This window comes from Engraulis encrasicolus, chromosome 1 (assembly GCF_034702125.1).
Source record: "Engraulis encrasicolus isolate BLACKSEA-1 chromosome 1, IST_EnEncr_1.0, whole genome shotgun sequence".
Classification (NCBI taxonomy): domain Eukaryota; kingdom Metazoa; phylum Chordata; class Actinopteri; order Clupeiformes; family Engraulidae; genus Engraulis; species Engraulis encrasicolus.
Genome location: NC_085857.1, coordinates 39,096,321 through 39,109,391, shown reverse-complemented (window position 1 = coordinate 39,109,391; position 13,071 = coordinate 39,096,321). Strand labels below are relative to the sequence as shown.

Here is a 13,071-nt window from a genome sequence, read left to right as displayed (position 1 = left end):
TGTAGCACAAATCTATCAAAATTGCATATATATTTTTTTTATTTTATTTATGTAATTTTAATATTTATATGTATTATCAGGTACATGAATGTAAACCAAACCAACAACGGGGTTCCCTAAAAATAAAGAAATGCAAGAGTTAGGGGGTTTTGCATCTGAACTCTTCATTTGCTCTCCACTGCCCCATTCCATTCTCAATTGGCTGAGCACGCAGCATGCTCAATGAATGAAAGAATGTGAAGTGAGTCCCACTGGCACTATTAGATGGCTATCGAGCCGGTGGAGGGTGGAGGGTGGAGGGCGGAGGGTAGTTGGGCGATGGCAGGAGCGAGGGAGTAGCAAGGTAACAGAAGCCCTTAGCTCCCCACAGACTAGTTAGCCATCCAGCCATCCAGCAGCAGTGAGCTCCGGTGCTCTGTCGAGATGGCCTGCTTCGTTGAGCTGGGCTATTTAGGCTGTTAACGGGGCTCTGACTGCTACACCAAAGAGCCACGCTCGTTATTGGGGCCCTGACCTCTACACCAAAGAACCAGGCTTGTTGACGTGACAGTCAGAACACACCCACAACCCTAGTGATGGTCACTCCATCACACGCAACCTAAATCCTAACCCTATCCCTAACCACCTAAGGCAGTGATTCTCAAAACAAGTGGGCCTTGGCATCATTTTCTAAAAGCACATTTAAAAAAAAAAAAAAAAAATTGTGTCGCTGTTGAGTTGTATTGTTTATTGAGCCAGAGGTGGGCCCTGAGCAGTTGTAAAAAGTGTTGAAAAAAGTGGGCTCCAAGTTGGGATAGGTTGGGAACCCGTGCCCTAAGGATGATGAAAACAATAGGGCTCATATGAGTCCTCGGTTCTTTGAGTGAGATGAGTGAGTCATCTCTGTGAGATAGCTCATCGCAGCCAATGAGCTGTCTCCCATAGAGATGACGGAATGAGTCGAACGAAAAAGAACCCTGCTTCTATAGTGCATTGCCATGGCTTAGTATTTCAGCTGGTAGCTGATGTTGACACGACACCAGTCCTAACCCTTCGGGTCGCTTCTGTAGTGCGTTGCAATGGCTTCGTAGCTCAGCTTATTAAGGGTGGCATCCGCGACATTTTGCTCGGTGCATTCCCAACTGGGAACACTGATGATGGGTTAGACCCGAAACATGTGTCCCTTGTCTGTCGGTTTTATTTACTTTTTTCGGCTTTGTTTAATACAATTTTGATTTTGCATTCAGCTCTTGTGTGTGACTCCTTTCTAACTTTTCGTAGCTCAGCTTGACAGGTAGCACACATCGACACGACATCGACCTCGACCTCGACTGAGGAGCAAGCAGAGTAATCTTGGCTCGAGGGCGAGGAAGGATAGGTTTCCTCCTTTTTAGGTGCTCGCGGGCAAAGCTCCCCGCTAATACCGGTAGAGTGTGTTCACTTAAGCCAACAGCCCCAGAGAGAGAGAGAGAGACGAGACGAGACGAGGCAGGGGAAACACTGCTTGAGAAGAGGCACTTGAGGGACAGCCTAATTAAGGGCAGACGCTCTGTCGAGCCCTGTGCAGCGAGCAGCGAGCAAGCGCCTGGAAAACCTGATTTGGTGATTTAGAGGGATTGAGGGAGAGAGAGAGAGACAGAGAAAGAGAAAGAGAGATAAAGTGTGAAAGAGGAAGTGTTAGAGAGGTGTCAGAGAAAGAGGGTGATTTAGAGAATAGACAGAAGAGAGAAATAGAGATAAAATGCTGAGAGAATTTTTTGAGACTTGAGAAAAGGAAAATCCTTAGCCAAGAGTGATGAATTGGTTGTAGAGAAAAGAGAGAGCGAGAGCAGAGAGAAAGAGAAACTCCTGGTTGCAGCAGGTTTTCCTCAGCAGTAGTGGGTGTCTACAGCAGGGCTTGACACTGGCACCTGCCAACCGGCCAAATGCTGGTAAAACTTGGCTGTGGCTAGTAACAATTTCAGTGTCACTAGCCAATTTGGCAGGTAGCTTCTATTGTATGACATATCAGAATAGGGTATATTCTGCAATTTGCCTCTTGTGTATCAATTGTATTTAAGCTCAAGAAAAGGCTCAGTTACTCAGTTTCTATTTGCATGGGTTTCTATATGGAAATAAAACAAACAGTCATCTTCTGAGGTTATATGTACAGTGCCATGATAAAAAACAAATACATGAATCAAATTTGTGGCTAGTTGAATAGCTGGATGGCAAGTGCCTCTGGAAAAACACTAGCCACAGTGGCCGTCAAGCGAAAAAGTTAATGTCAAGCCCTGGTCTACAGTGGGAAAGCCTGTGGACATACACAGCGTGTCCTCAGAGAGCGGGCTGTGGTTTCCCCTCTCATTGGCTCCTCCGCGGGCCCAAAACTACCTGACTTACGAGAGTGATGATGGGAACCTGGATGGGAAACATCCTGTACTGCAATGTAGCTCTGCCACCGCTGAAACATGGCAGCTGGAATTCTGATTTGGGGTGTTTCTGTTCGGCATGCGTTCAAAACCTGTTCAAAACCTCTCTAGTATTTCAAGCATTTGGCAGAGGATTGGAGGAAGAAATCCTTGCTGTTGAAACATGACAGCTGGATTTCTGATTAGATGTGTTCAGTTATGTTTTTTTTTTTTTCAAAACTTACTTTCAAAAACTTTTCCTTTCTAATGTTTCAAGCATTTCCGAGAATTCAAAATAAAGGTTTCAATTCCATTCCATCCCATTTGGAGGCGATTGTTAGTTAAAGTATTTCCGAGAATTGAAAATAAAGGTTTTCATTCCGTTTGGAGGAGATTGTTAGTTAAAGTGGGGGTTGTCCTGGGAGGTGTGGGGTTACCTTCCTATAAGCCCTTTGCATTAACCCCAACCCCTAACCCCTCGCAAGAGTCCGTTGTCCTGCTCACTCCCACAATCATTCACATCACTCAATTTAAAGCCCAAGTTTATCTTTGACAACGACTTGTCAATTTAGGCCAACTCCGTTTAAGTCTTTGTTTTTTTTGCCTTTATAGGAACAGGAGAGCAAAATAAGTCAGGAAATGGGGGGTGGGTGGATTGGGACATGACCTAGGGCATTCATGGCCACAGCAACCCTGACTTAGTTAATTTTGAGAGTGTTGCCACTTTAAATATATGAGAGAGAAGCTTTAGGCCTCAAGTAGTTGATAATGGACCAATGACACGAGATTGGAGCCTGTGCATCCCCAGACTCTTCCTGACCTGAGTTTCCATGCCTGAGTTAGGCCGGCTTCAGACCAGAGACAGGCGGAACGGAAGCGAGAAGATGAGGGTCTTTCTGCTTAGTTTCGGCTGGTGTGTTCTACAAGCCTTTCACACCGACAGCGTCGGCATGCGTGGCCAGTCCAGTTCAAAATCCCCCCACAGCCAAAGCTAGTTCGCTACTTTGCCATTCATTTGAATAGGACAGCGCCGGCCACTACCGCCCAAAATTCGGTTTTCTATTCAGTTTTCTATCTAGAATTCCAAATGCAGTGTGGAGCAGAGCCGGCTCCCGCGCCGCTACTGCCCGACTACCGCCGGTTGGTGGGGAAGTACAGATCTGTTTCAATGTATTTTCTCCACCGCCGGTAAAAATTGCTTCCGTCCCGCGACGCTTCACCGCTTGGATGTGAATTAGGCCTTACAGTGTTCCTTCTAGAGGAGTTGACTGTGTTGTAATTCTATGTATGCACCAAATGTATGGAAGGATACCCTTAGTTATAGGCTTGTAGTCTCAACAGAAATCCACCTCTCTTACACTTCCTCCTACAATGATGCAAAATGACGACTTGTACATCATTGTAGGAGGAAGTGTTAAGAATGCGTGAATGTGAATACGGATTTCTCCTGTCTCAGGGGGAATTGAGAGAGTGTTGCACGGCCATTCAAAAGTATGAGTGTCTAGCAATGGAAAGCCTAATGCAAATGGGTGGAGTGTCCCTTTAAGGATGCACATAAGTTATGCTGTACTCACTCTAATATACACTTAAGGTAGGCACTTTATGAATCTTAATGTTGGCACCTAATGTCTCTGCTGCCAGTGCTGTGTATTTTGTTGGAGTTATGTGTTGTGCGTTATGTGGCAGCTCTATGAACGCCCAAGAAACAATTTCCTTCAGGACCAATAAAAGAGAAATCTTGAATCTTCCATGTTCACCCGGACCTGACTCGGAGAATCAATGACATGACATGAGGTCCCCATCTGCCGTCAATAATGCATGTGGTGTGTGTCCTCCTAGGTTATAGCGCCAAAACTTCTCGTCCTCAGGTGGGCAAGCAAGCAAGCAGACAGACAGGCAGTCAGTCAGTGAAGTGCCTCTAATGAAGCAGAGCAAGGCAAGCCAAGCCAAGCCAGCGTGTACGGTACACACATCGCATCGCGCCGACTGACACTCACACGGGACGAGGGCATGAATAAACATCAGGCGCTAATTAAACTCATCGGCGGCAGGCAGTGTAACTCATTAGTAAACAACAAGCGCTAGAGCTAGCCAGCGGTGGCGAGGCGAGGCAAGGCAAGGCAGGGAACGGGATGGGAAGGGAAGGGATGGGATGGGAAGGGAAGGGAAGGGAAGGGAAGGGAAGGGAAGGGAAGGGATGGGAAGGGAAGGGGAACGGGATGGGAAGGGAAGGGAAGGCAAGGCAGGCCAGGGAAGGGGAAGGGGAAGGGAAGGGAAGGCAAGGCAGGGAACGGGATGGGAAGGGAAGGGAAGGCAAGGCAGGCCAGGGAAGGGGAAGGGGAAGGGAAGGGAAGGGAAGGATGTCGGAATGGTAATTTGGAGGTGTTGTCTGGTGGTGTGTCTTGTGCTCTGCTGCTGCAAGTTTTATTTTGGAGAGAGGGAGAGAGAGGGTGAGAGAGAGAGAGAGAGAGAGGGAGAGAGAGAGGGAGAAGGCCCGGTAAGTGTTGCGTGGTGGGAGCCCTATCTCACGCCTTTTGTAAAGTCTTCACGAAAAAAATAGAGTAATTTTCGTGGTGCATTCACGTTATTGCCCGCCTTTCGTAAAGTCTTCACGAAAATAATAGATTAATTTTCACGCTGCCTATTCACTTTACTCTATTTTTTTCGTGAAGACTTAACGAAAGGCGTGAGATACGGTTGCGTGGTGGTGATACACTCTGCTGCCAGTCCTCTGTACAAGAGAGAGAAAGAGAAAAAGAGAGAAAAAGAAGAGGGATAGAAGGATGGAGTAGAGGCCCAGTGAGAGTAAGAGAAGAGGGGGAGAGGAGGGAGAGGGAGAGAGAGTAAGGGGGCCTTAGTTCCTAACCTCATTAATATGTGAGGGTAAAAAAAATCCAACACGCTTTATCCCCCCACACCTCTGGGATGCCAGTGAGAAGCCTGGCTGTCAAGCTGAATTATTTGGATCCCACAGCAAACTATCAGCCAAGATGGCGAAGACTTAGGAACAAGGCTACTGTACTCAATTGGTTTATGTTCAGTTTCAGCACCATGAACATACAGATTAGACTATACAGTGTACAGTATGTGTGTATGGTATGTTCTTTGAGTGTGTGTGCGTGTGTGTGTGTGTGTGTGCTGAGTTTATGCCATTGCTTGTTGCATGTAACATAATTCATCATCGGCTTTTTAGGTAGGTGGAAGTATTACCTCAGAAAAGCTCTGCCGCTGTTCTTTGATTGTTTGTGTGGGTACCACAAGTTTGTGTCATGCTGTCATTGCTGTATTTTGTTCAGTATAATTTCTCAATGACTCTTTAGGTGGTATAGTAGTACCCCAGGAAAGCACTTATTGTAGGATCTTTTTCTTTCTTTCTTTCTTTCTTTCTTTCTTTCTTTCTTTCTTTCTTTCTTTCTTTCTTTCTTTCTTTCTTTCTTTCTTTCTTTCTTTCTTTCTTTCTTTCTTTCTTTCTTTCTTTCTTTATTCTATTGTAGGTGATTCTCAAGTACTACCTCACGAAAAGTTGTACTGTTTTTCTTTTTCTTTTTCTCCGACAGTCTCACCGTTTTACTGTAGACTTGATAGTGATAGTGTTACCTCAGCAAATCTCTGCTGTTGTTCTAACGAGCTGTTTCTCTTTGCCTCTGTCTCCGTAGCTTGTCATGCTTATTGAGTTGTGTTGTGTTTCCTGTAATTACTCAGTGAGAAATGATAGCATTACCTCTTTACTGCTGTTCTAATGAGCCATGATCTCTTTCTTTCTTTTTCTCCCTTTCTCCCTTTCTCCCTCTCTCCCTCTCTCTCTCTCTCTCTCTCTCTCTCTCTCTCTCTCTCTCTCTCTCTCTCTCTCTCTCTCTCTCTCTGTCTCTCTCTCCACACAGCCTGTAACTGTAACCTGCATGCGCGCCGCTGCCGCTTCAACATGGAGCTGTACAAGTTGTCGGGCCGCAAGAGCGGGGGCGTGTGCCTCAACTGCCGCCACAACACGGCGGGCCGCCACTGCCACTACTGCAAGGAGGGCTACTACCGCGACATGTCCAAGCCCATCTCACACAGGAAGGCCTGCAAAGGTATGGCACAGTACAGCAGGTCAAGCAGTGTTGCCAGATGGAAAAGGCGGAATTATCGTATCGAAATGTTTTTGGGGGCTTTTTGGGGAGGAAATTATCGTACAAGACCCAAATTGTTGTTTCGAGGCATCGAAATGAAGTGAATGACGACTCTGAAATTATCGTACATAATGGTTTTTTTGATCCTACAGAGGACAAATTGGACAAAATTATGGTACAAATACGATAATTATTGTACATCTGGCAACACTGATGTCAAGTCAGTCAGTCTGTAGAAACCCGGCGCGGAAAAAAAACTCAAAAAAAAAAAAAAAAACCTATTGGGGGTGGTTGAAGGGAAGAGGTGGGTGTAGAGTTGCGGTCGGGTTTGGGGTTTTAGGTTGGGGGCCTGCAAAGGTGCGACAAGTGAAGCCTGACAAGACCTGGCTCGGAATGAGACAAAAATGGAGGATTGAGATGGAAAAGGGAGTAAGGGTTGCAGTTGGGGTTGGTATTGGGGTTGGGGCTTGGGGGTTGGGGGTACAAGGGTATGACAAGTCAGACAGCCACTGACGAGTCCTGGTGTCTTGTAATTTTGTCCTAGCATGCGCGCTGTCCTACCAAGTGAGTATAATACGCTACAGTCTAGCGTGCATCAAGGGGGTTTTGGTCAGGCTTAGGTAGTATCACTCCTAGGGGTGCCAATGGTAGCATTGGTAGGATACTTTGAGGAAGCACCATACCTCGGTTGAAACACTGAGTCAGAACAAAAAAAGAAGCATTTTGGATGGGTGGTTTGGAAAGAGGGAGGGGGCAGGGACGGGGGGTGGTTAGGTGTAGGGTTGCAGCTGGGGTTGCGGTTGGGGATTTGTGGGAGTTGAGAAATGTTACTTTTGAGAGCCGCGCAAGTGTGCGACAGCTACGACACGCCTTTGGGCACAGGAATGAAAACACGAAAAAATCTGAGGTGAAAAACCAACAAACATCGCAGCTGAAGAATTTGCTCAGGTGAGGATCACTGATTTTAGTCGTGAGGCTCAGCAGAGGACTACTGCCGTTGCTACTGCTGATAGATTTTCGGATTTTTTTCTTTAAATAAATATTTCAGGGGTGTAGCCAAGGATGCGAGGAAAGTTGGGGTATAAGCACTGACACGGGTGCCAAACTTGCGTGAGCTTACAAGGGTCCAAAAATATCCACCTGCATCTCTGATTGCAAATAAACTTAACAGCAGCACATTCAAAAATAATTTCACATAATTTCAAAAAGCACGTAATTCCATTGATATTTTGTCAATGATGATAAATTCTCTCAAAAACTGAAAACGATGCTAACGCAATACACCTCAGCAGGGCTGCTGACAGCTTTGGACATGCCCGGTAGAAAATCAACTAAAAGGGCCCCCGACCCAATCCATATAATGTAATAAGAACCCAATTATGCCCCCCCCCCCCTTTTTCCTGAGCCCGGCCGGAACAACTGACCCATTTGTCCCCCCCTGTTGGCTTCCCTTCACCTAAGAGCTCCTGTGTGAACATGAGTGAGTGGAGGAGGAAACGACTTTAAACAGACGGACGGAGAAGGAATCCCTGCACACACGCCCCATACTTCCACCACCACCATCACCCCCCCATACCGCCCCAGGCTGGGCTCTACCCCCATGGGTTCCTGTCAGCAGACATGGGGGGTGCGGTGGGAGATGGAGATGGAGCTCAGGAGAAGGGTGGTGTGCTGTGGGCAGGGACACTGACAGCTTCAGCTGGGCCTAGGACAAAGTCATCTGAAGGCCCCCCACCCCCCACCCCATACATACAATGTAATGAGAACCCAAATCTGGGCCCCCCCTCTGTCCCTGGGCCCGGGGACAACTGTCCCCTTTGTCCCCCTCCCTGTCAGCTTCCCTGGCTGAGGGGAGACAGTTTAGGGTGAGGGTTAGGCTCGGTGGTAGGGTAGGGTAGTGTTGGGTAGGTACATCTTCCTGACACTGAGCTATTTGGCTTCATTTGAGGTGGGTGGGGTGCTGGGGGGGGGCAGCTCTGACAGCACAAGCCAAACAAACAGAGCGGAGGTGTGAAGTGATCCCTAGGTGCAGGTCAGATGAGTGAGAGGTCTTGGGGGTTGGGGGGGGGTCTGGGGGGGGGGGGTGGCTGGAAGTGGAAGTGGGGTGGAGGATGAGAATAGCGTAGGTACGGTATACCCACTGAACGCAAATACACACATGAACGTAAACGCACAGACGCACGCACGCACGCACGCACGCACGCACGCACACAAACAATGCACAGACACACACATGCAGGGAGCAGAAACACACACATAAAAAGATGAAGAATGCCGTCACATCGCGCACACACACACACACACACACACACACACACACACACACACACACACACACACACACACACACACACACACACACACACACACACACACACACACACACACACACACACACACACACACTCCACCTCTCTACCAGGGCTTCCACGCAGGTGTGCTGGATGATGCTGCACTCTGCTATGACCCGTCACATGCTGCTGACATACTGACACACGAAAAAAGGTGAGAAAAGAGGCTGAGAGAGAGAGAGAGGGAGAGAGAGAGAGAGAGAGAGAGAGAGAGAGAGAGAGAGAGAGAGAGAGAGAGAGAGAGAGAGAGAGAGCTGACAAGACACAAGAAAGAAGGTGAGAAAAGACACCAAATATACAGAGGGGGAGAGAGAGAGATAGAGGGAGAAGAAAAAAAGAGAGAAGGAAAAGAGGATAAAGGCAGGAGAAAGGTTATAGGCCATTCATTCATTCTCACCTCCCTCCTGATTTGCCGCGGGGCGCTTGGGGTGGGGTGGTGGTGGTGGCAATGGCGGAACAATTGCACACAGGGCCCCAGGGAAAAACACTTACAGGGCCCCCTCCTACAGTCTCTCAAGGTCCCAATAGGGTCCCCACCACCAATAGAAGAGTGCCCTGGGCCCAGGGGCAAATGCCCTGCTCGCCCTCCCATAACTTCGCCACTGGATGGGGGGTGGGGGGGCGATAACAGGAGCTGAGCTGAAGCTCGAGTGCAAACAAATCCCCCTCTCTCCTCACACCTCCAGTAGAGAGCACATAGACCCCCAACCACTGTTGCCAGATTGGGCAGTTACCCGCCCAACTGGGCTGCTTGGGATGGCCGTCTGCGGGTGAAAAACGGGAATTTACGGATTTTCTGTTTTTTTCCTGCAGTTTTATACCCATACAAATCAATGCACTTTGTTGACATTGGGCGGAATTTAGCGCATTTTGGTGGTTTTTGAGCACCCCTTGGGCGGGATTGGATCAGACACATCTGGCAACACTGCCCCCAACCCAATCCAACCCAACCCTCCACCCCCTCCAAACCCTGGAATAGCCCCAGCCCTCACCGCCCCTGCCCCTCTGCAGAGCCATACCTTTCCAGCTTACCGTCCAGATGGGGTTCAGGGTTGCCACTAAACCACCGAGTCCCCTCCTCCTCACCCCTCCAGCAAGCATGCATGGCCTTCACGTACGCGTATACCTTTCCGGCGTCCTATCCAGTGGGGTCACTAACAAGCCCCCTCCTCATACCTCCAGCAAGTCTGCATAGAGACCCTGTCCTCCCCAGCCCAACCCACCCAATTCCCCCATCACAAAGCCATACCTTTCTAGCTTCCCATCTTCCCACATGGGGGTTCGGGGATCACTACTAAGCCCCTTCCTCCAGCAAGCGTGCATAGTGCCTCCTCAACTACACCCCCAAGCCCTCCACTCCACCCCACCCCAGCATAGCCATACCTCTGCAGCTTCCCATCCAGAGGGGGGTTCAGGATCACTAACAAGCCCTCTCCTCACACCTCACAGCAAGCATGCACCCCTACACCCCCCACCCCACACACACACACACACGCATGCACACAAACACATGCACACACACACACAAACACACACCACACACACACACACACACACACACACACACACACACACACACACACACACACACACACACACACACACACACACTGACACATACACATACACACAAGCACACACACACACAAACACAGACACCCCCCCCCACACACACACACACACACACACGCAACAGCATAGTGATACCTTTGGAGCTCCACATCCACAGGGGGTTCAGGATCAGCACCAAAGCCACCTCTGGAGACCTTTAGCGGGAGGCCCCGTGTGGAAAATATTAGTCTTGTGCTGAGAAGCTAAAGACCCAAACAGATAAATAGATAAACAAATAAGTCAATCCATCACCCACTCTCCCCCTGCTGCCGCCCCCGGATCTCGACAGATGCACAGTTGGTGAATGTTTTCGCTCCGTTGTAAAGAATTCAACACAAGAGAGGAGGGAGATGAAAAGGGCTTGGGCCCTTTGTTTATTTTCCACACAACATAATCAACATGAGGCCGTTTCTCGAAGAAAAAAAAACACCAAAAAAAAGAGCCCCGAAAAGCCAAAATAGTTTATTTGGCTCTGAATGTTGATGCTCGCCTTTTGCGTGTAAACATTTTTTTTTTTTACAAGAAATCTTGGAAGTGAGGACAACGTTGTAAGTCAAGGAAGTTTTAAAATAAAGCCAAGAAAGTAAAACAAAGTCTACAATAAAATTAAAAAACATAATTAATGTTATTATAAAGTGTGTTATTACTTGTTATGAAAATGATCTTCATCCTTTCACTCATTCATTCATTCACTCATTGCTTTGGTTCAGATAACATCATTACAGACCATAACACTTGCAATATACATGTATATAAATAAAGAACTAAGAGAAAGACACAGGGATAGAGAGACGGAGTGGGAGAGCGAGAGAAAAAAAAGTAATTTCATTTACCTGCATGGAAAAAAAGGTAGGCTATTACAAAAATGCATCAAGCTAACCAACATCCATCCCCATTCCTCCATAACACCAGTCTTGACATTAACCCCTGCCATGCCGAGGCTTCTCATGCGATTCTGCTGTCGACTTGGAATGCAAACAGACATTTATCATTGGACTGTGTGTATCGTTAACCCCCATGCCCTCTTCCTTGCCTGTGTCATTCATTCATTTGGTGGTGGGGGAACTCACGCCATTGTTTTTTTTTTCTTACATCTTTGCTCATGTGGACAAGACTTGATTCTTTCAGCTTCTGATAATGTCTCTGTGGGTGTGGGTGATTTTCCTTTTTATTTTCCTTTAAAAAAAAAAAACGAAAGGACAAGCAAAACAAAACAGCCTGCAGTCCAAGTGGCATTTCACTACAGTTGTTAAGTTCTTGGACTCTTATCTGTTCCCTTCATTGAGGAAGAACTATGGCAGCAAATGGTGTGAAGGCTTTTTGCCAGGATTAAAATAGATTTACAACTCTGCAATTTACAGTAATGGGTCATCTGTGTTGCTTCAGGAAAAAACAGCTTTTTCGCCTCAGTAGGAATGAGTTTAGATGAACCAGGACAGTTCTTTAATTCAAGATAGCGAAAAAGAGTTTGAATATGTTGAGCAGCTATAGGTGTAGTTAATGAACGAAAAAAATACATACAAAAACATCAGAGCCTTATTTTTTTATTTCACTCCACTGGTCTTTGCAATTAAAATAAGCTCTGAATAATCTAGCATGTCCCGTGTGACACTGGGATATTTTTTTTATTAAGGATATATTTTTTATTATTTATTTTAAAAATGATTTGCTCTGCTTGGAGAGCTAATGAATTCCTCTGTTTCTTGGAGATTTGAGAAGGCAGGCAGGGACGTCCATTGAGGGTTGAGGCTTTTCACAGTCAGGCGAACAGGATCAGGGGCGAGAGGGAGAGCCAGCCCAGTTTCTTCAACCAGGCGGCAGAAATTTGGTTATGATTACAAGGAGGCAGAAATCCCAAGTAGACTTACACCACTTTACAATAAGGCCCTCCAAAACCTACGAACAGATGGTGTGTGTGTGTGTGTGTGTGTGTGTGTGTGTGTGTGTGTGTGTGTGTGTGTGTGTGTGTGTGTGTGTGTGTGTGTGTGTGTGTGTGTGTGTGTGTGTGTGTGTGTGTGTGTGTGTGTGCGTGTGTGTGTGCGCGTGTGTGTGCGTGCGTGCGTGCGTGCGTGCGTGCGTGCGTGCGTGTGTGCGTCAGTGCGTGCGTGAGTGTGTGTGTGTGTGTGTGTGTGTGTGTGTGTGTGTGTGTCTGTGCGTGCGTGCGTGCGTACATGCATGCGTGTGTGTGTTTATACCTATTGGAATGCTTTCTGCCTGGCCTGGCTGCCACCTCCTCCCGCCCCCCTGTGTCTTTTCTGGCGGCACGAATTCACCAAACTCCTCATAAATAATCTGGAGATCATTTGAAGTTGTCCAAGAACGTGGTAAAGAAAATGCATCACTCTGGGCTGCAGGCAGTAGGGGAGCAAATGTGTGCGTCATGTATTGTGCACATGTGGATGTTCTTGGATGGGGGCGGCTTTGGGCCAACTGTGGGCCGATTGTGGGGCGACTGTGGGCCAGTTCTTCTTAAACTCTTGGGACAATTCTTGGGGAACTGTGGGAGCCACTGCGGGAGCTACTGGTGTCCTCTTCCATCCTCTTCTTCTTCTTCTCCTTCCATTTCCTCTTCTTTTTGTCCTCATCTGGTCGCCTGTCTGCATGTCTGTCCACCACACTCTCTTTTTTTCT

The 13,071-nt window shown here is 47.5% G+C and overlaps 1 protein-coding gene across 3 annotated transcripts in view; it reads left to right on the top strand.

The window, feature by feature from the left end:
• ntn1a (netrin 1a) overlaps positions 1 to 13,071 on the top strand; it is a 147,045-nt gene that overhangs the window by 89,951 nt on the left and 44,023 nt on the right. For all 3 annotated transcript variants that reach the window (XM_063201909.1, XM_063201918.1, XM_063201902.1), the window contains exon 3: positions 6,251 to 6,439. In XM_063201909.1, coding sequence (XP_063057979.1) covers positions 6,251 to 6,439 — 189 coding nt within the window. The remainder of the gene's footprint in view (positions 1 to 6,250; positions 6,440 to 13,071) is intronic.